A 22,100-nucleotide genomic window follows, 5' to 3' on the forward strand; every position below is an offset into this window, starting at 1 on the left:
TTTGCCACCCCAATACCCCTGGAGTTTAAACTGAGATTGGGTCTTTTTCCAGCGGTCCAGTTTGGAGGGCTGCAATTCAGGCTCTCTTGGCTAAGAGCCACCATCTTAACCTTGGCCACCCTCTGAACAGGTGTCTCTGTCCCCAGCCTCACCCCCTTGCATTTGATGCCACCACGTCGGAGAAGAGTGGTCAGTATACACTGTGACAGACCCAGACCAGTGGAGTACAGGAGTCTGGTCCTATTGGGATCCAGGAAGTGGGCGGGCAAAGGCCGCCCACTGCTAAAGGATCCCCCCCAGCCTAAGGGGGGGTCCACAGGGCCTGGAGATCAAAAAATTACGGGGGACAACTAATAAAAGAACAGGGACAGGAGTGAGGTCAAAGGGTCAAACGAAGCGAACCAGACGGAGACACCGAGCAGAGAACCCCGGACAGCGCCCACTGCTCCTCGAAGGCGTCAAGGGAGCCAGCGGATACAGGAGTCTGGTAGAGGGCAAATATACTGGTCACTGGATGAGTACTTTTCTGTTCCCTGAGTGACCAGAGCAAGGGCTGCACTAGAGTAATCAGGAACCTCCTAGAACCGTTTAAGGCAGGCAGGCTAATCAGGACACCTGGGTTTTAAAAGGAGCTCACTTCAGTTTGTGGTGTGAGTGTGAGGAGCTGGGAGCAAGAGGCACAAGGAGCTGGGAGTGAGAGGGTGTGCTGCTGGAGGACTGAGGAGCACAAGCGTTATCAGACACCAGGAGGAAGGTCCTGTGGTGAGACTAAGGAAGGTGTTTGGAGGAGGCCATGGGGAAGTAGCCCAGGGAGTTGTAGCTGTCATGCAGCTGTTACAGGAGGCACTATAGACAGCTGCAGTCCACAGGGCCCTGGGCTGGAACCCGGAGTAGAGGGCGGGCCTGGGTTCCCCCCAAACCTCCCAATTGACCTGGACTGTGGGTTCTTCCAGAGGGGAAGGTCTGTGGGCTGTTCCCCCAAATCACATGGTGAATCTCTGAGGCAAGAAAATCCGCCAATAAGTGCAGTACCCACCAAGATAGAGGAGGAACTTTGTCTTAACACAGTAAAACACCGCCCAAATAGATGCAGCTGCAGCTTTCTAAGGGCCTGCCCCATGGCCGGGCATTTCTTCTCTGAGGCTGCATAGTTCTGCTCCCAGGGCAGCAGTTTCTTGCTCAGGTACCCGCTGGGGTGTCTCCCGCCCTTAGCATCGGCTTGCATTAGCACCGTGCCCAGCCCTGCGTCTGAGGTGTTGGTGAACACTGCAAAAGCCTTGGCAAAGTCTGGGTTTACCAGATTTACCGGGCCCTGGATTAGAGCCTCCTTCAGTATACAGAGAGCCCTCTGGCACTGCTCGGTCCAGACCACCTCGTCTGGCTTACCCCTCTCACCTAGCTCGGGGTGGGGGCAGCTAGGGGGCTAACGTGGGGTACAAACCTCTGGTAGCACCCCGCCATCCTGATAAAGGCCTGGACTTGTTTCTTGGTCTGGGGAATGGGCCAATCTCTGATCATCTCCACCTCCTTCTCGGCTTTTACCGTCAGTCCTGCCTCCTTGAGGCAGCCCAGTCCCCTCTTCACCTGGCACACCTGTTCCTCCCCGGTCTGGCTAAAGACACACACGTCATCGACATACGCCAGGGCCAAGTCCTCCATCCCCCTCAGCTTGTCTAGACTCTCCCCAGGCCTAGGCGTGGGGCGGGCATCGGACACGGTGATGGCTTTAAGCTTCCGATAGTCCCCACAGAACCAGATCATCCCGTCTTCCTTGGGGACCAGCCCCACGGGTGAGGCCCATGGGCTGTTGAACGGCTGGATCCCATCTAAAGCCAGCATGTCCTTGACCTCTCTCTCCAGGTTCTGGGCTGCTTCCCCAGTGACTCTGAATGGGGAACACCTGATGGGGAGATTGGCTCCCACCTCAGGGAAGAGATCCACCAGGGGTCTTCCCCCTTCTCCTCCCATACAGCAGCTCGAAAGGGAAGAACCCTTTGGATTCCTGGGGTACCACCAGCTGCCTCCCGATTCCCCCCAGTTCTACTTCCCCTTGGGGAGCCCATTCCCGGTACAGGAATCCCTTCTCCCACCGGACTCTGTCCTGCAGCCTTCCCCAAGGTGGTTTGCAGCGCTGTGGCCAGCAAGTTCCCTCAGCTTCTCCAAGGAGGGATCCCTCTGCAGCTCGGTCGGGAATTCAGCTGCTGGGGAAGGGAGTGGGACCTGCTCCCGCTTGCTGGCTGGGGCTGGGGTCACAGCCCCCCGAGCCCTGTCCCTGGTAGCTCCGTCCCTGCTGTGTAATCACATCCCAGCAGCACGTCTGGACCAGGCAATCCTGGTTGGCAGCTGACCTGCCCTGCCTGTGTCCCCCCGCTCAGCTGGGGTCTCAGCTCCCACCACACCCAGCACTGTCCTTGTTGTCCCAGTGGGGGCAGGCAGCAATCTCCTTGCTCTGGTGTGCAGGGGGGCAGGGAGTAATTCTCTGACACACTCAGCCCCAGGGGTCTGGTTACAGGTAGGCAGGTATCCTGAGCCCAGCAGCACCTCCCTCCTGCCAGCCAGGTCATTTGCATTTTCACTGACCATTTCCCTCTTAGCCAATTGGTTCCCTGGATTCAAATTCAAATCCTCGGCCGTTACAGGGGCAGGGCCTGGATCTTGTCCCAAGGAGACAGTCACCCCCCAACAGGACCTCACAGCCGAGATCCTGGAGAACCCCAATGGCCAGCCAGCCCGACCCCTCCTGGGTCTGCACAGGGATCCGGCCATAGGCAGGACGAGGGCCTTCATTAGGGTGACCAGATGTCCTGATTTTATAGGGACAGTCCTGATTTGGGGGTCTTTTTCTTATATAGGCTCCTATTACCCCCCCCCCATCCTCTGTCCTGATTTTTCACATTTGCTGTCTGGTCACCCTAGCCTTCATCCCGGGGACCTTCACCCAGGTCACACAGCCCCTCAGCAGCTGCGGCTGCACCACCCAGGGCCTGACAACAGTTCTCTCTGTCCCAGGGTCTCCCCACCCCAGGCAGGTCTCCCCATTGACCCCCACCTTCTGCTCCCACTGGGGGTCCGAGGGGCCTGAGCCCAGGAGACTCCACGCAGACATATAGGCTGGGCCAGGAGTGGGAGCCTGTCCACCACCCCACCCATCTGGCTGACAGCGTCTAAGGCCTTGGGACCCAGCAAGGGGGCTAGAGACTGGGGCTGCTGCTCCCAGAACCTCTTGTAGTCCCGTCTGGGTCAGGAATCCGCTTCTTAGAGCGGTCCTCGTCCTCCAGCTGCTTGCCTCACAGGCCCGTGTGCTCTCAGCTCCCCACGGTTTCCAGGAAGAACCCCTAGTGTGCCAACCCTACAGCCTGGACGTAGGTATCTGTGCCCCCCCATGAACCTCCCTGATCCCTTGGGGACCTGTGTATGGGGGGGCGGCCATCCCAGCAGGCTATGGGGCCCTGGTGTGATAACCCCTCCCTGCCCCACAGGGTTCTGTGATCAAAGGGCCACAGATGGGTGACCACAGATCACCCCTTCCTAGACATAGACACCCCCATAAATAACTCCCTCAATACCCCATGAACACCCCCCCAAAATCCCTTGTAGACATACGGGGACCCTATATAAACAAGTGCACACCCCCCCCCGATGCTTCCTATAGCTACAGGCACAGACACCCCATAAAAACCCTGGTACAGGCACAGACCCCATGAACAGCCCCTAAAGACACACGTACTAGCAACTTCCCCATAGTCATGCCCCCAGACAGACACACAGCCTATAAATAATCCCATATGCACACCCACCACAGACAGCCCTACAGACCCCCCAAACAGCACCCTAGATACATGCTATAACCCTCCCCCCCCAGACACGCAGACACCCCTGGACCAACACACACACACGGACACGCTCACACATAAACCAAACCAGTTCACAGGCCGCTTGCTCTGTTGCTGGGCCCCCTGCCCCGTAGCAGCAAAAGGCACCAGACTCAGAGGCAGAGGGGTGGGTGGAAGGGCTGGGAGCACTGTGCAGGGGGGGGGGTAGCAGCCATGCTTCCTGCCTGAGGCCCCCCACCCCACCCCACCCCACCCCAGCAGTGCCCCCAGTGCCCTGTGTCACAAGTGTCACACTTGCCTCTTGCTTCAAAATTGTTTTATTTGCTGCTGCTTTAAAAGAACCAGCCCCATCAGAGCCGGAGATGAGTCGCTGCAAATAGAAGGACCAGGCCCAGCCACTCCCCTGTCCAGCCCCTCACTCTCCTGCATTATTTCTAACCCCCCGCCCCCCAGACACCCGCCTGTTCCTCCTTCCCCAGGGGAGGTTCCTGGCTGCGTGACCAGCCTGTGCTGGAATAGCCTGCAGAGCGGGAAGGGAAATGGGGCAACCCCTGGATACCACCATCTAGCCCGCCGTGGTCATTGCCTCCTGGGCCGGCACTAAAGTGCAAATGTCACAAAGTGGATGAGTTCCGGCCCCTTTGCCAGGCCGTGAGGCTCCACCGGGCCCCCGGCACCTCAAGCGTGCAAACAAACACACCCCCCGAGGTCAGGCGGCGTTAACTCCATTACACCGCCAGGGACCCCCGAGCCGCCAAGCGGGGATGGGACTTGGCACACGCTCGGCAGGAGTTTGGGCGTAATCCTTCGTTCCCGCTTCCCGCCTAGAGTCAGGAACAGAACCTGAGTCCCGGTTCCCCATCATAAACACGAGGCTGGGGGTGAGACGTCCTTCTTAGCACCAGCTCCCTGGCCGCTCCCCCGTGCTGTAGCAGCGACTGTTCCAAACCCCGGTGCAGAGTCAGGACTGGCCAGGCCGAGTAGTTAAAGGCCAGAATTTCAAGCTCCCAGAGGGTCAAACCCCCAGCAGACAAAGCTTCTTCGATGCACCCAGCTGGGAGCTGCGCCTCTGTGAAATCTGGCCCTACCCTGTGCAGCTTAAAGCCCATTTCAGCGGTCCCGGCTGGCCCAGGCTGAATTTCTGATGCTCAGGCTCTGGGTGTGGTGCTGGCCCAGATGGGACACTGGGGTTCGGACGCTGCTCGGAGTAGAAATGCCTGTGTGATGACCGACAGCCGGGGGACCGAACCGGGGACCCCTGGAGCTCAGAGCAGGAGCAGCCACTGCTCAAGCCCTGAGTCATCCTCTGCAGGCGAGGTCCGCCCAGCTGTGGCACCGGATCAGTTTAACCGCAAGCACTTGCTGCTCGGGGAGGGGGAAATTCCTGCTACCTTTGCCAGGAGCCTGGGCATGAAACCTCAGGGCAAACCCCGCCGGCAGGCACTGCGGAAACGCTGCACCGAGCTGGCCCCCAGGCTGCAGCAGAAGGGCCAGGAGGGAGAAGCAAAGTTGTAACCCAGGAGACACCTCCCCATGCCACGACCGCGGAGGCTCAGCCCAAATTAACAGCCGCCCTCCACCCAATTTCTCTCTCACACACACACACACACACACACTCCCCCCCCCCCCAGAGGCCAACAGCTGGGCTGGGGGAAAGGGGAGCTCGGGGTCCCTGGGCCCCGTGGTGAGGAGATGGGGCTGCGAGCCCCGGGCAGCTCAAGGTGACAGTTCACAGCTGGGCCGTTGCTGATTCTAACACCTCCCACGGATGAGACCAAGATGGGACCCAGGCAAGGCTCTGAGCGCTACGTCTCCCTAGCCGAGGGACTGCCACCACCAGCTCCCAGTGCTACCTGAGCCCAGCGCCCGGTGCAAACCCAGCGTAACGCTGACAGACCCCGGTCGGCGGCGGGTGGGATCGAACCTGGGACCTCTGAAGCTTAGTGCTGGAGCCTCTACTGCATGAGCTAAAAGCCAGCTGGCTGTTTGCTAAAGCTGTAGCAGACTCATTAACCTCTAGGCGGTCTTGGTGCCACTAGACGGGACAGAGCACCATGCCCAGGAGGTGTGTGGGTTACACCAGTGCCCAGCACACCCTGAGCCCACGATGCCCCTGTCCCAGCGCCTGGCGCAAACGCAGCCTGCAACGTCCCAGTGCCCATCGTAACCCGAGCCAGCGACACCCCTCGTCCCAGCACAAACCCAACCTGCGACGCCCACATACCAAACTGCCCTCCTCCCTTGCTTCCAGCCCTGCTCATGCACGTCCCACTGTCCTGTGCCCTGCCCAGGGGACCCTGTGTGGCGAGGGCAGCCCAGTCCCAGGGCCCGTTAGCTCCTGGGCTCCCAGCTGGGGCTGCCCACCAGTGGGGTGCTGTTAGGCACGGCCATGATGTTCTGCAAGTAGATGCACTGCCTAAGCGCCGTCTGGGAGCGGCTCTGCCCCTCGGCGCTGTCGGTGTGAAAGCCCCAGGCCTTGCGCAGATTGTCCATCACCACCATGCGCTGGAAGGTCTCGGTGGCGAAGTAATAGGCCAGCGGGTCCAGGGCGGCGTTGGCGGAGGCCACCAGCAAGGTGCAGCGGTAGGAAAACTCCAGCATCTCACCCCGCAGGGCTTCCACCTGGTAGCAGATCAGCACCAGGTGGAAAGGCAGGAAGCAGCCCAGGAAGATGGTGACGTTGGCCACGATCATGCTGCGGATCTTGGCGCTGTTCACCAGCTCCATCTGGGCGGCCGCGCTGCGGCGGATGGCTCGGAGCAGGGCCCAGGAGCAGACCACCATGACCAGCAGCGGCAGGACGAAGCACAGCGCCATGGCCGAGGACACGCTGGGCTGGGTGACGTACTTGGGCTTGTTGTCAAAGCAGTGTTCCATCCGTTCTCCCTTAGCCTGGGTGAAATAGGTGGGCACGGTGCCGGCACAGCTCAGCAGCCAGACGCCCAGGCAGATATACTTGGCCTGTTTGCGCAGCGCCTTGACCCGGGGGTGCATGGGGAAGCAGACGGCCATGCAGCGGTCCCAGCTGATGCAGGTCAGCAGGAAGATGCTCCCGTACATGTTGACCAGCAGCAGCAGCCCCGTGATCTCGCAGACCTGGTCCCCCAGGCAGGGCCGCCGGCTATAGTAATAGATCCGGACGGGCAGGGACACCACCAGCAGCAGGTCGGAGACGGCCAGGTTCTTCATGTAGACGGTGGTGAGGGAGCGGATGCTGCTGCAGCGGAAGAAGATGTAGAGCGCGGCCAGGTTGAGCACCAGCCCCAGCGTGAAGATGAGGGTGTAGAGCCCCACAAAGACCGGGTCCATCAAGCTGCTGCTGTTGTTGCAGTTGGAGGTCATCTTGTTGTGAAGCTCCAGATCATGTGAGGGACAAGCTCGGGCAGTATCTGTCCCGCCGAGCACCGGCTGCTGCCCCCCACGTGGCTCCGTGACCCACGATCTCTCCAAGCGCCGCCCGTCCTCAACCTAGGAGAAAGCAGGGAACAGGTGAGTTTGTCCCACTGGCCCAGGATGAAATAGATTTGTGGGACCCTTCTGGGCTCCCGCATCGCCCCAGCACCGGGCTCCTGAATACAACCCAGATCTGAGGAGCTGTAAGAAAGAAATGCCTAATTTCCACATGCTGGAGAATCCGCCCCCAGCCCTGACTCAGTTGGTCCCTGTCTGATCATGGCACGCGTGTGCAGGGGCACACACTTGTTAAATAAAAAACATAAAATACTCTTGCTGGACGGTTGCAAAGTAACATGAGTTTACTTCTTAGAATCCAGAGCCCCGGCACACACACACCCAAACAGAGAGAGACAAAGCAGGCTGCGCCATAAGGTAGAAAGGCCCAACTCACCCCATTTTTGCGGTAGGCCATCTGCAGACTGGCCAATGCTAGACACAGATCACCTGCTTCCCTACAGAGCCCCCAGCCTGCAAGTAGGACCAGGAAAACCCCTGAGTCAGCAGTGTGCCCTTGTTGCCAAGGCGGCCAACAGCATATTGGTCTGTATAAGTAAGGGCATTGCCAGCAGATCGAGGGACGTGATCGTTCCCCTCTATTCGGCACTGGTGAGGCCTCAGCTGGAGTACTGAGTCCAGTTTTGGTCCCCCGGCTACAGAAGGGATGTGGACAAATTGGAAAGTGTCCAGTGGAGGGCAACAAAAATTATCAGGGTGCTGGAGCACATGACTTCTGAGGAGAGGCTGAGGGAACTGGGCTTGTTTAGTCTGCAGAAGAGAAGAATGAGGGGGGATTTGATAGCAGCCTTCAACTGCCTGAAGGGGGGTTCCAAAGGGGATGGAGCTCGGCTGTTCTCAGTGGTGGCAGATGACAGAACAAGGAGCAATGGTCTCAAGTTGCAGTGGGAGAGGTTTAGGTTGGATATTAGGAAACACTATGTCACTAGGAGGGTGGTGAAGCACTGGAATGCGTTACCTAGGGAGGTGGTGGAATCTCCTTCCTTGGAGGTGTTTAAGGCCCGGCTTGACAAAGCCCTGGCTGGGATGATTTAGATGGGGATTGGTCCTGCTTTGTGCAGGGAGTGGGACTAGACACCTCCTGAGGTCCCTTCCAACCCTGAGATTCTGTGATTTAAAGTGACAGCTTATAACTGCAATCAGGGCCGGCTCTGGCTTTTTGGCCGCCCCAAGCAAAAAAAAACGGGGCGGCCAGAACGGCAAAGAGGGGAAAAAAACCTGCACCGCGGCCGGAGCGCGGGTGCCGGGGGACCAGCTAGTGGGGGGAGAGGGGAGGGAGGTGGCCAGGGCTACAGCGGGGCACTGCCATGTGGCCCCTCCCGCTGCGCCGCCTGCCAGGAGGGCTCCGCTCTGGTCGGCTGGGAGGGAAGGACGTGGGCTGCCCTGCCGGGCTTGCTGCAGGGAGCTCCCATCCTCTGCGCCACCGCCCCCTACAGGGCGGCCAGAGCAGAACAAAAAAACGCGGCCGTGCCGCCCTAGGATTGGGCGGAACGCCGCCTCGTTCAATCTGCCGCCCCAAGCACCAGCTTGCTCGGCTGGGGCCTGGAGCCGGCCCTGATTGCAATACAATTTTCAATACACCACAGTCCTGAGGTTAATTCCTGTCCCTTCTGAACCTTGGCTACTTGTTTTCAGTGTGAATTTGTCCAGCTGTTGCATCTTGTTCTGCCTTTTCCTGGTGGATAAAGGAGAACGCAAGGACCAGACATCTCTTCGTTCAGCGACTTCGCAGAGAGGGTAGAAAAATCTTTTCCAGTGGAAAATGGCTTTTGGGTTGAACTGGAAACGTCCATTGTCAACGACCCTTGTGGGGGATTTGTCAAATTTTTCAGTTGGCCAAAACCCCTGAAAAATTTCAACATGCACAAAAAACGTCTGTTGTTGTGGAAGCCTCTCGTGGAGAGAGAGCCCATTTGCTAGAGCTGGTACTTACGGGCAGAGATCCTTAGGCAACACCACGCTGGACCAGAACGGAGACCCATCTTGACACCCTGGCATGAGACCCCGCGGTAGCAGATGTGGGATAACCGACCCCCCACAGTCGGTTTCTTCCTGGTCTTTAACCATCCCTCTGTGACGCTAAAGAGATCACATCCCATTTTCTATCGCAGGACCACCTGGCCCATTGTAGCTAGACTGTCTGTGCTGCGGCCCCCCACAGGGAGCCCGAGTCAGGGGTTAGGGTCTGCTATGCCCGGCGCTGGGCAGACGCTAGGCCCAGACGACCGTCCCTGCCCAAGTGAATGAAAACAGACGGATGGATAGACAGGGCAGTGGGAGGGGCAGGGTGAAGTCACGCAAGCAGGGGTGGCTGATGCAGAAAAGCAGAAGTCTCTTCAGAGAAACCACAGGGGCTTGAGGCACAGCCAGATAAGAGCCAAACCTGGATCTGCTCCTCAGCACCACTGAGCACCTGGAGCTCCCCACTTCAGCTGGGCAGGGGGCTGTGGGGGAAGAGAGCTCGGCCAGGGCCCGGTTCTGCCGAACACCAAGCCCCTGCTTTCACACCCTAAATAGGGGGGAGTCCTGTGGCTTGTGTCAGGGAAGAGGAGAGGATCACAATGGACCCATCTGGCCTATGAAACTCACCCTGTACAGAGCACCACTACAAGGAGAACCTCGGGCTGGGCTAGCAGGGGCTGCGGGTCAGGAATGAGGGGCACCGGCAGGGCATGGGGGGGGCAGGGCTGGGCTAGCAGGGGCTGCGGGTCAGGAGTGAGGGGCACCGACAGGGCTGGGCTAGCAGGGGCTGCGGGTCGGGAGTGAGGGGCACCGACAGGGCTGGGCTAGCAGGGGCTGCGGGTCGGCAGTGAGGGGCACCGACAGGGCTGGGCTAGCAGGGGCTGCGGGTCGGGAGTGAGGGGCACCGACAGGGCTGGGCTAGCAGGGGCTGCGGGTCAGGAGTGAGGGGCACCGACAGGGCTGGGCTAGCAGGGGCTGCGGGTCGGGAGTGAGGGGCACCGACAGGGCTGGGCTAGCAGGGGCTGCGGGTCGGGAGTGAGGGGCACCGACAGCGCTGGGCTAGCAGGGGTTGCGGGTCGGGAGTGAGGGGCACCGACAGGGCTGGGCTAGCAGGGGCTGCGGGTCGGGAGTGAGGGGCACCGACAGGGCTGGGCTAGCAGGGGCTGCGGGTCGGGAGTGAGGGGCACCGACAGGGCTGGGCTAGCAGGGGCTGCGGGTCGGGAGTGAGGGGCACCAGCAGAGCTCGGGGAGGTGGGGGGCAGGGCAGGGCTAGCAGGGACTGCGATCCAGGATTGAGGGGCACTATAATGTATTAAAATCATGTAAATTATTTTTAAAAATAACCCTGTTATGCTGGGGATTGAGCAAAGCCTAATTGAAGCTGGTGGGTGTGGCAGCCATCCTGAATTCACGACAAATGTACAAAGCCACAGAGCCCCTTTGTGAAACAGACACCCGAAACACTAGGAGCCACCCACACAAAACCAAGCCCAAGTCTGCAGGGCTCTCCTTGAGATGAGAAAGCTGATTGTTGGAGGGAGGGAGCCGGGTCTGGGTCCGTGCAGAAAGGCCACAGCAGCACACAGAGAACTAACAGCAGGAAGCCCCCAGAGACAGCCAGAGAAGCACCGAGAAACGGCGAAGCGCAGGAGCTTTTGAGCAGAGGGCTGGCTGCGGTTCTTTGTAAAGAAACAGGGTGGCTTCAAATAAATGCCTGAGTCCATCATCAGTTTCTCCCCCCTAATGGAAACAACCCACTGCAACCCGAATATTGGTGAATGACTCAGGTCAACAGGGGCAACAATATTCAAGCAGAACAGGAAACCCCTGAACTGGTGGATGTCACTGGTTAAGCACCGAGAAACCAGAGTTTGTTGACATACTAAGCCAGCTTGTGACGCCAGGAGCTTCTTCAGGAGGTGCAGAGGGAATATTTTCTTCACTGAAGTTTATTCAACTAGTTCAGTTCAAAGCTTTGAGCAGGGGGTGGGATTAGATGACCTCCTGAGATCTCTTCCAATGCTGATATTCTATGATTCTATGTGACGTGGATTGGGAGTTGAAAAAGCAGGAAAGCTTGTTTTTCCTCTTCCAATAGCTGAATAAAAACTAGGTGTGAGGATGAGATCTACTAGTTCTAAAATTGTGAAGGGTGAGGTGACCAGAAACAATAAGTTTGCTTCACTTAACTGCAGATACCAATAGTTCCTTTGTTTAACAAATCCATCAGTTTTAAATGCAAAACATATTTTGATAAACTTCCTTTTTCTCTTCACGTGTCCAGCACGTGTAAACTAGTTTGATTTATGCAATAAAAACAAATTTAAAATGTTGGTTTTGTGCATTTTTAATTGAATTCCAGTTTCCACCCAAATGCAGCGTGACCAAACCACGAGTAAGAAGTTCCTCATCTCGTCAATAGGAAATGTGTCATTCACCATTTTCTAACATAGCATAACAATAAACGTTCAGATGAGGACTGGATAAAAGTATGTTATGCTGTATAACTGCTTAACTAAATGTGGATAGATACACTGTATCATCCTGGTTAGCAAAAAGAAGGACCAAATTATACCAACCAATGAGAATCTACCTTTCTTTAAGTACAAAGGCAAAAGAAGATTTAAACTGATGATTTAAAACAAGATTTCCTGCTTGCTGATTTGTGTCAGTGGCTTGACTCACTTGGATTTAAATCAATCTGCCCGGGGGAACAGAACAGCTGTTGTTAACAAATCCACGTTAAGAGGCAGTTGCATGGGCAATAGCTAAGCCCTTGGGGGTGAGGGAATCTGAGCCGGGCAGTTTACTAGGCGTTTGGCTGAACAAAGTCCTGGCCTCTGGCCCCACATCTCTCCAAAGGCTGTGAGGGTGGCTGAGCCATGTCAAGCTGTTTGCCACACCTCCAATGTCACGGCCGATTCAGCAGCCACAGATTGTAGGCAGCACTGGGGGGCAACCTCGCGCAGGGAGAGGAAAAAACAGGTCAGCATTTGTGCAGACAAGACACTTTGAAGGAATTATCTTTCCTCTGTTATCATCCGGTTCTCAGCCAAGGCATGGGGAGGTGAGGTCTCGTGCATGCTTGAGGGACACCAGCAGAGCTGGGGGAAGGGGACCCAGGGCTGGGCTAGCAGAGGGCTGCAGCAGGTCGGGATTGAGAGGCACCAGTGGGGGTACTGTAGCAGGACTCGGCCTCATGTTTCACTCTCAGAAGTTACAGCAAGTTGAGCCACAAACCCCGTCCGCCCCTCCACCACCACCACGTCCGTCCGTCGGGGGATTGTGCAAAGATGCTATCGGCTGAGTCTGTTTGTGTTTGTCTGTGGCTCAGGGCCTGCTTTGGGTCTGCTCGCTCAGAGATTGCATGTGTGTGGGGTGGTGGTGGGGGCGGTGAACAGCCCTGGGAGATGAAGCCTGCACCAGAGAACTGAGCCTGCGACCGGGAGTCAGGTTCCAGAAAGCTCCTGGTGCAGGGAGAAGGAAATCATTCGGAAGGAAGGAGGGAAGGATGGAAGGAGGGAGGGAGAGATGGAGGGAAGGATGGATGGACAGAGGGAGGGAGGGATGGACAGAAGGAGGAAGGAATGAGGGATGGATGGAAGGAGGGAAGGATGGACAGAGGGATGGAAAGAGGGAGGGACGGAGGGACGGATGGATGGAGGGAAGGAGGAAGGAATGAGGGATGGATGGAAGGAGGGAAGGATGGGCAGAGGGATGGAAAGAGGGAGGGACGGAGGGATGGATGGATGGATGGACGGAAGGAGGAAGGAATGAGGGAGGGATGGAAGGAGGGAAGGACGGATGGACAGAGGGATGGAAAGAGGGAGGGACGGATGGAGGGAGGGAAGGATGCACCATTATGGTTAAGATTGATACTCTGTGAATCTTTAACACCCGTTTTTTCTACGTGCTCGAAAACCTGGCCGCTTACTTGGATTGATGTGAAAATCGCTGGGCCTCACGGGGATCCCGGGTCATGTCACTGGTCCAGATTTGAGGCCGTTTGTGCGAAGGTTTCCCAAGAATCAGCTCCCCCCCTAAAATAAAATCATGGGAAATCATCCAAGTGTTGCCATTCTTACACAGCGCAGGCCGAGGGCGCAGACTCTGCCTCTCCTAACCGTTCTCACTCCTTGGGACTGATCCCAGCTGGTGTCCGGCACCCACGGCCCCTTTGGGGAACCAAGACTGAAATCCTTCCTGAGGGTAAAAAACTGGCTGGCGCTCCACTGTGGCCTGAGCCGAGCTGACGCAAAGGCCTTGTACCCGGTGGCAAGCCAGCGTGTTTGCCGGCAGCCTGGCACCAGAACACACGACGTGCTGCGGCCCTCGGCAGCATCCGTGCACCGTGAGAAACTGCCCTGGGCAGGTTTCGAGAAATGTGTGTCGGGCCCTTTATTGCTCTCTGCAAAAGGGGGATTCTGCTGGAAGCTTTTGCCCTGCGAGCAGAGCGTCCGGTTTGACAGCTGGTATCACCAAGTGCTCTGAAAGCCAGGCACAAGTTCAGGCCCTGCTCCGGCCCCCTCACTCCCTTTATTTTAACAGGCGTTCGGTGCCTAAACACCTTTGAGGATCCGGGCCTCAGATTTTACTTCAGAAGCTTTGTGCAGGGGTTACGTAGAGGGCAGCTGAGAGACGCTAGGAAGTGGCAACAGCCGTTTTCGAGCCCTGGAAACAGGACGCGGGCGGCTTCCCTGGACTGAGTTTGAGCCCCGAACCGAAAACAGCTGCTCCGCTCTTCAAAGCGTTCACAGCTGTCAACGTGCCATCACACCTCTGAAAACGGCCATGGCCGGAAATATCACAGGCGAGAAAAGCGTTAAGTCATCGGGCCCTATGTTAAACCTGTCAGAGCAAACTGCCAGTGATGTCCTCACCCCCACAAGCCACCAAGAGAGAGAAGTCTGCCGACCTGCCCCCTGCCCTGCAGAAGGGTTCATTCAATCAGCCAGTCGCCTAGGAAACCATTACACGGGCAGGGTCTCCTGCATAGCCCTGGCCACCTAGGCCCTGCACGGGGCCCAGTCCCTAAAGCATCTCCCAGAAAGCTCCAGTCCGAGAGAGGGACCATCCGCCACTGCTCGGGGGCGTTTGTTCCCACAGTTAATCACCCGCACTGTGAACAATTGTGATTTCTAGCCAGAATTTGTCTGGCTTTAAGGTCCAGCCATTGGCTCTCACTCGGTCTTTCTCTGCTATGTTAAAGACCCCTGTTAGTACCTGGTATTTTCTCCCCAGGAAGCTAAGTAGACACCGGAATTGAGTCATTCTGATTTTTTGAGAAGCTAAACGGATTGAGTCCCTCGCTGTAAAGACGTTTCTCCAGCCCTTGAATCCTGAATCCCTTTTTCTGCCTCCTCGCCAACTTTTCAGCCTCCCCTTGATAACCCGGAGAGCAGAGCTGGGCGCAGTAGCCAGTATCCATCTCCAGGGCCGGCTTTAGGCCGATTCAGCCAAATTGGGTCCCGCGCTAAGAGGGCCCCGCGCCCCAGCAGCTCCGGCCCGACTTGGCTCCACCCCAGCCCCCGCGTCACGGCGCGGCTCGGGTCCAGCCCAGCCCCGCGGCTCTGCTCGACTCCGACCGCCGAGCGGCTCTGGGCCGGACTCAAGCCTGGTGACCCTGGCCGGAGCGCGGCTCGATTCCTGGGGGCGGGGCTTGCGGCAAGCCCCGCCCCCAGGAATCGGGCCCCGCTCTTGCTAAAGCTGGCCCTGTCCATCTGAGCAGCGCCGTGTAAACTCCCCGCCCTGCTGCTCTCACTCCACCCGTTTCTCCATCCAAGGGTCACATTCATGGCCCTTTCCCCCCAGCATCGCGCTGGGCACGCGTGTGGAACTGTTTGCCCCCTAAGTCCTTTCCAGGCGCCACTATCCAGGATTCAGGCCCCCGTGCTGCAGTACAGCCTGGCTTCCTCATTCCCCGGTGTACCGCTGCGCCCCGGCTGTGTTATCCATCTCACGGGGTTTGGCTGGGCCCGGCTTAGCGCCGTACGCCTGGCCCGGCCTAACACTTATGTACCAATTATCTGCCAGTCTTTGCTTCCTTCCCCCTCCCCGCCACTGCATCAGCAGGGAGTTTATCTTCATAGACTCATAGAAGATCAGGGTTGGAAGGGACCTCAGGAGGTATCTAGTCCAACCCCCTGCTCAAAGCAGGACCAATTCCCAACTAAATCATCCCAGCCAGGGCTTTGTCAAGCTGGGCCTTAAAAACCTCTAAGGAAGGAGATTCCACCACCTCTCTTGGGAACCCATTCCAGTGCTTCACCACCCTCCTAGTGAAAAAGTTTTTCCTAATATCCAATCTAAACCTCTCCCACTGCAACTTGAGACCATTGCTCCTTGTTCTGTCATCTGAGAACAGCTGAGCTCCATCCTCTTTGGAACCCCCCTTCAGGTAGTTGACTTCATCAATGTACTTCATCGATGACCTGGATGAAGTACAATAGCCAATGGCCTCCGGCCCAGCTCCAAGCCTTGCGAAAGCAGCGAGACCGATTCAAAACACTGTGCCCTGGGTCATCAGCACCAAGGCTCAAACCCGGGACCTCGGCATCGTAACGCAGGCGTCTCCGCCGCTCTCGTCCAACTCGCCTCCCCATGCCATACTGCCTGCCATTCTGCAGGGACAGATGAGGGAGGGGGTCCCCGGGGTGCCCACCCACACCCACGGAGACCCCGTGTGCCCGCCCCTGTGCTGGGAACAGCTAGGTTCGGCCTCCTCCGACACCACAGCCCAGCCCAGCATAAGCCCCAGAGCAATTTCCCGGGGCTCAGGGTACACTACTGGAGGAAACCATGTTTATCCAGGATTTGTGTCTACGGCAGTGGGGAGGGATGGGGCCTCAGCTGAAGGGGTTGGGGGTTGTTCTAACAGACAAAAGGACACGGCTCACGGCAAACATTCCCCACCCCGCCGCGCTCCAAATTCGCTTCCAGATCAGACCCACTGGGGAAGCCAAAGGGCCAGACACGGATGGACACCCCGCACCCGTCCCCACACCAACCCCCCAGCCAAGCCCCTAACCCCAGGCATCCCTCGCTGCCAGCCTGCCCCCCACCCCATCTCTGCAGGCTCCTCACCCTGCCTGATGCCCCCCTCCCCATTCGGCCCCTCTGGGCTGGAGCAGCCTTGAGCCGTGGCAAGATCTCTCACCTGGCAGGGCCTCTGCCCACCCCGGCCCGCGCTGCTGCTGGCACAGCACGAGAAAGCAGGAACCGAGCCCGGCAGCAGCTCAGCACAGCCACCATTGTGCCTGCCGCGCGCAGAGCATTTCATAGCCGCTCGCGCTTCCTGAGAGCAAAAATATCACAGGAGAGTGAAAAAAACCCCAATGCGGGGGCAGAGGTGCCAGCAGCAGCCCGTTCCGCAGCCGTGCCCGTGGTCACCGCCACCCTGCGACATGGCGGGGCGGGGAACTGGAGCACCAAGGGGAGAACCCAGGAGTCCTGGCTCCCAGGGCCCCCCTGCTCCAACCCACCAGCCCCCCCCTCCCCTCCCCTCCCAGAGCCGGAGAGAGAACCCAGGAGTCCTGGCTCCCAGCCCCCTGCTCCAACCCACCAGCCCCCCCTCCCCTCCCAGAGCCGGGGAGAGAACCCAGGAGTCCTGGCTCCCAGCGCCCCCCTGCTCCAACCCACCAGCCCCCCTCCCCTCCCAGAGCCGGGGAGAGAACCCAGGAGTCCTGGCTCCCAGCCCCCATGCTCTAACCCACCAGCCCCCACTCCCTTCCCAGAGCCGGGGAGAGAACCCAGGAGTCCTGGCTCCCAGCGCCCCCCTGCTCCAACCCACCAGCCCCCCCTCCCCTCCCAGAGCCGGGGAGAGAACCCAGGAGTCCTGGCTCCCAGCCCCCATGCTCTAACCCACCAGCCCCCACTCCCCTCCCAGAGAGGGGGAGAGAACCCAGGAGTCCTGCTCCCAACCTCCCCCCCACACTCTAACCTACCAACCCCCCATCCCCTCCCAGAGCCGGGGAGAGAACCCAGGAGTCCTGGCTCCCAGCCCCCTCTGCTCTAACCCTCCAGCCCCCACTCCCCTCCCAGAGCCGGGGAGAGAACCCAGGCGTCCTGGCTCCCGGCCCCCACCCAAACCCCCTATACCCGACTCCTCAGCAGTTATTCAGGGGCGCACTTACCAGTTAACCCGACAGCCTTTATTTTGGGGGGATAGGGGGGCTGGGTGCTAGGACTCCTGGGTTCCACCCCCAGCTCTGGAAAAGGAGTGGGGGGGGGGCTGGGAGGCCGGACTCCTGGGTTCTCTCCCAGGTCCTGGTGACTCTGTGATGACCTGGGGGCGGGTTGCCCGAGGCAGGAGGTGGGGTCTGGGGCGGGGGCTTGTCCTCGCTGTGAACTGGGAGCTGTTTGCACAGGGCCCGTGGGCAGGAGGCGCTGAAGCGAGGGGCCCTGCCTGCGGTGGGGGCCTGCGGTGGCCTGGAGCTCGTAGGGTGGGGTGCAGCAAACCCAGGCAGCTGCAGGCTGCAGCGCGCCCAGCTGGGGGGGCAGGGAGCTAAGGGAGGGGGCAGCGCGCCCAGCTGGGGGGGCAGGGAGCTAAGGGAGGGGGCAGAGCGCCCAGCTGGGGGGGCAGGGAGCTAAGGGAGGGGGCAGCGCGCCCAGCTGGGGGGGCAGGGAGCGAAGGGAGGGGGCAGCACGCCCAGCTGGGGGGGCAGGGAGCTAAGGGAGGGGGCAGAGCGCCCAGCTGGGGGGGCAGGGAGCTAAGGGAGGGGGCAGCGCGCCCAGCTGGGGGGGCAGGGAGCGAAGGGAGGGGGCAGCGCGCCCAGCTGGGGGGGCAGGGAGCGAAGGGAGGGGGCAGAGCGCCCAGCTGGGGGGGCAGGGAGCTAAGGGAGGGGGCAGCGCGCCCAGCTGGGGGGGCAGAGAGCTAAGGGAGGGGGCAGAGCGCCCAGCTGGGGGGGCAGGGAGCGAAGGGAGGGGGCAGCGCGCCCAGCTGGGGGGGCAGGGAGCTAAGGGAGGGGGCAGAGCGCCCAGCTGGGGGGGCAGGGAGCTAAGGGAGGGGGCAGAGCGCCCAGCTGGGGGGGCAGGGAGCTAAGGGAGGGGGCAGAGTGCCCAGCTGGGGGGGCAGGGAGCTAAGGGAGGGGGCAGAGTGCCCAGCTGAGGGGTGGGGGGGTCTGTCTATGGGCTCAGCTGGAAGTTCAGCAACCGCAACACGGTGGTGGTGGGGGGCGTTGTTCCACAGACATTTATTTAAAAATAGCTCAGAACAGGGACACGCCGGCACTGCCCCAACCCCCGATCCACGGGGACCCAGCGCCCCCCACCCCCCCCCCAGTTCCAGAGGACCCGGTCCCTGCTCAGCGGCCAAGCAGGGCAGCCCAAGGGGTTTAATTCGGGCGACCAGGTGTCCGGTCCCCGGTCGGAAAGGGACCCTGGCGGCTCCGGGCAGCACCCGGTTGCGGTGCCGCAAGGCGAAGGCAGGCGAGTCCCTACCTGTGCTGGCCGCGCTGCGCCCCAGTCTGGCTCCTAGGCGGGGTGGGGAGGGTGCCCCACAGGTCTCCCTGCGCTGCCCCCGTGCCGGGTACCGGCACTGCTCTCCCATTTGTCGGGAACTGGCCAATACGGGCTGGGGGGGCAGCACATGGTCCCTCCTGGCCCTCTTGCCTTGGTCCCGGAGTTGCTGGCTGCTTCTGGGGTGCAGCGGGGTGCCCCAGGACAGGCAAGAAGCCGGCCTCAGCCCTGCTGCACCAGGAGCCCCCCCACGTAAGCCCACGTCCCAACCCTGCGCCCCAACACCCTGCCCCAGCCCTGAGCCCCCCCAAACCCAGAGCCCCCTCCTGTACCCCAAACTCCTCATCCCCGGCCCCACCCCAGAGCCTGCACCCCCATCCCAGAGCCTGCACCCTCCCACACCCCAACCCCCTGCCCCAGCCCTGAGCCCCCCCCAAACCCAGAGCCCCCTCCTGTACCCCAAACTCCTCATCCCTGGCCCCACCCCAGAGCCTGCACCCCCATCCCAGAGCCTGCACCCTCCCACGCCCCAACTCCCTGCCCCAGCCTGGAGCCCCCTCCCGCAGCCTGAACCCCTCATTTCTGACCCCACCCCAGAACCCGCACCCCCAGTTCGAGCCCTCACCCCCTCCCACCCCCTAACTCCCTACCCCCACCCAGTGACAGTGAGTGAGGGTGGGGGACAGCGAGCCACCGAGGGAGGGGGAATGCAATGAGCAGGGGGCGGGGCCTCAGGGAAGGGGCGGGGTTAGGGGTCAGAAAGTTCGGTAATCTAGGTTGACTCCGGCGGGGGAGGGGGGAGGAAGCCCCAGTCCCCAGCGCTGCCCCCCCGCAGGCCCCACCCTGCCACTTCCCCACAGCGCGATTGCTCCATCGCTCCCAGTGCTGCATCATTTCCCCCACGCCCTGCGCAGGCACGGGGCTGGGGGGGCATCTGCCCTGGGGAACTGCAGTGAGGGGTGCTCACCCCCTCGGGCCCCCCCTGCAGCGCGGGGCACACACCCTCCCCCCGGGGCCCCCCGTGCAGCGCGGGGCGCTCACCCTCCCCCCGGGCCCTCCCCGTGCAGTGTGGGGTGCTCGCCCTCCCCACCAGGGCCACCCGTGCAGCGCGGGGCGCACACACACCCCGGGGCCCCTCCGTGCAGCGCGGAGCGCACACACACCCTCGGGGCCCCTCATGCAGTGCAGGGCGCTCCCCCCCCCCGGGGCCCCTCCGTGCAGTGCGGGGCACCGAGCCCCGGCAGCATGACCCACCCGTGCAGGGCGACATGGGCGGGGGAGCCGCGGTTCGTGCGCCGCACCAGGGAAGCGCAGTGGGTGGCGGGTGCCCAGCGCAGGCCATATCCTGGCACCGATCAGGCAGGAGCTGGGACAGGGGCCAGCCGGCAAAGGGACCGCATCAGCACCAGGCCTGGGGGGCAGAGAGCGGGATCAGCGGGGTCACCGCCCCATGGTGGGATACAGGCAGCGCCCCCCCCGGCCCCCAGGGGTCACCGCCGCTCCCCGCCCCCAGGGGTCACCGCCCCTCCCGGCCCCTCCTCGCGTCCAGGGGGCACCGCCCCATAGGGGGAATACAGGCAGCGCCCACCCGGCCCCCAGGGGTCACTGCCGCTCTAGGCCCCACCCAGCCCCCAGGGGGCACCGCCCCGTGGGGGGAAGTACAGGCACTGCCCCCTGAGGGGCCACACACAGGGCAGGGGGGTGCTGGGCAGTTACTGGGAGGTACCGGGGGGTCCCTGGGCGGTTGTGGAGTGGGGATTCCAGGGGAGGTGCCGGAGGGGTCCCTGGGCGGTCGTGGGGGTGTTTCCAGGGGGGGTGCCGGGGCAGGTGCCAAGGGGGGTGTCGGGGGGTCCCTGGGCCATCGTGGAGGTAGGTTTCTGGGGGGGTTTCCAGGGGGTGTCCCTGGCCGGTCCCGCGGGGGGTCTCACCCAGGAGCCCAGAGGAGGGTGGGTTGCGCTGAATGGCCTCGGCCACGTTCTCTTGGACGAGGTCCCCGAGCTGCCGCTTGAGCGGCGGGTGCAGAGGGAGGGTGGCCTGGGGGGGGCCCGTGCCCCCCGATCCAGCATTGGGTGAAGATGGGGGTAGTCAGAGCTCTGGTACCACTACAGGGAGGGGCCGGTCGGTGAGAGAGACAGATCCCTCCCCATCCCACCACTGACACCCCAATGCGCTCCCTCAGCCCCCCAACACAGCCCCCCCATAATCCCACTCTGCTCAGCAGGGCCCTGGTGCCTGTCACCCCCAACCCATCCCCAGCCCCCCGACTTTCCCCTGGGACGTTCGGCACCCACATCCCTGCAGCACTCCATACACCCCACCCCCAGGGGGCCCCCAGAAGGAACAAACTCCCCACAGCCCCCCCATTGCCCGCCACTTCCCAGGACCCCTGTGGTGCCCAGGGGTCCGTGCCAGCCCCACCACCGCCAGCCTCGGCCCCTTTCCCCATCTGGCTCCATCCCAGGACCTCCCACGGCTATCGCACGGGTCCCTTGGAAGGGTCCCCAAACCCCGCTACAGACCCCAGTCCTCAAGGACCCCGTCCCATGCTCCTGCAGTGCATTGACCACCCATAGCCCCCATTCCCCCGGCCCCATGGGCCACACAGCCAGTCCCTCCCCTGCCCCCCTCAGTCCCCAGGTCTCACCTCCTGCAGGTCCCAGGCCACCAGCACCCCGGAGCCGTAGGGCGGCTCGTCCAGAAAGTGGTGCCCCTTGGACACCATCAGCTGGGGGGTGGGGGGGGTTAGTTGTGGGGAGGGCAGCACAGCCCCCCTCCCCCACCCTGCACCCCCCGCAGCCTCCCAACCCCCCCTCCTCCACCCTGCACCTCTCAGCCCCCCAACCGCCTCCTCCCCCACCCTGCACCTCCCCAGCCCCACAACTGCCTCCTCCCCAGCCCTGCACCTCCCCAGCTGCCCTGCAACCCCCCAGCCCCCCAACCACCTCCTCCCCTGCCCTGCACCCCCCAAATCCCTCCTCTCCTGCCCTGCACCCCCACAGCCCCCCAACCACTCCCTCCCCCACCCTGCAACTCCCAGGCACCTCCTCCCCCGCCCTGCACCCCCCCCAGCCACCTCCTCCCCTGCCCTGCAACCCCCCAGCCCCCCAACTGCCCCCTCCCCTGCCCTGCACCCCTGAGGCCCCCCAATGGCCCCAGCCCCCACTTGGGAGGTGAGCAGCCGCAGGGCAGTTTGGATCCCATGTCGCGCTCGTAGCTGGCGGTTGGGGCCGTGTTGAACCTCAGCACCACGTCATGGGCGTCTGGGCAGAGGAGCTCGCACGCCCCCGAATGCCCCCCACATTCACACACAGCCCAGGGGATGGGGCTGCTCATGTTCACACACCCCGCGTGCGAATGGGGCCAGGCAGTCCCCGTGCG

The 22,100-nt window shown here is 61.3% G+C and overlaps 1 protein-coding gene across 4 annotated transcripts; it reads right to left on the reverse strand.

Annotated features, from left to right (window-relative positions):
* Positions 1-4,134: 4,134 nt before the first annotated feature.
* Positions 4,135-19,030, reverse strand: LOC101947482 (lysophosphatidic acid receptor 6-like). 4 transcript variants are annotated; one of them, XM_065569045.1, is made up of 3 exons: positions 18,705-19,030; positions 13,201-13,306; positions 4,135-7,301 (listed from the first exon to the last, which is right to left on the reverse strand). In XM_065569045.1, exon 3 carries the CDS (start codon positions 7,173-7,175, stop codon positions 6,165-6,167), a length of 1,011 nt encoding a protein of 336 aa, XP_065425117.1. In that variant the 5' UTR covers positions 7,176-7,301; positions 13,201-13,306; positions 18,705-19,030; the 3' UTR covers positions 4,135-6,164. The 4 variants fall into 4 exon arrangements, with proteins under 4 accessions (XP_065425117.1, XP_065425118.1, XP_042702112.2 ...); XM_065569046.1 differs by lacking the exon at positions 18,705-19,030 and adding an exon at positions 17,399-17,707; XM_042846178.2 differs by lacking the exon at positions 18,705-19,030 and adding an exon at positions 16,423-16,773.
* Positions 19,031-22,100: the final 3,070 nt, after the last annotated feature.

The sequence above is a fragment of the Chrysemys picta genome, chromosome 16 (assembly GCF_011386835.1).
Source record: "Chrysemys picta bellii isolate R12L10 chromosome 16, ASM1138683v2, whole genome shotgun sequence".
NCBI classification, from domain to species: Eukaryota; Metazoa; Chordata; order Testudines; family Emydidae; genus Chrysemys; species Chrysemys picta.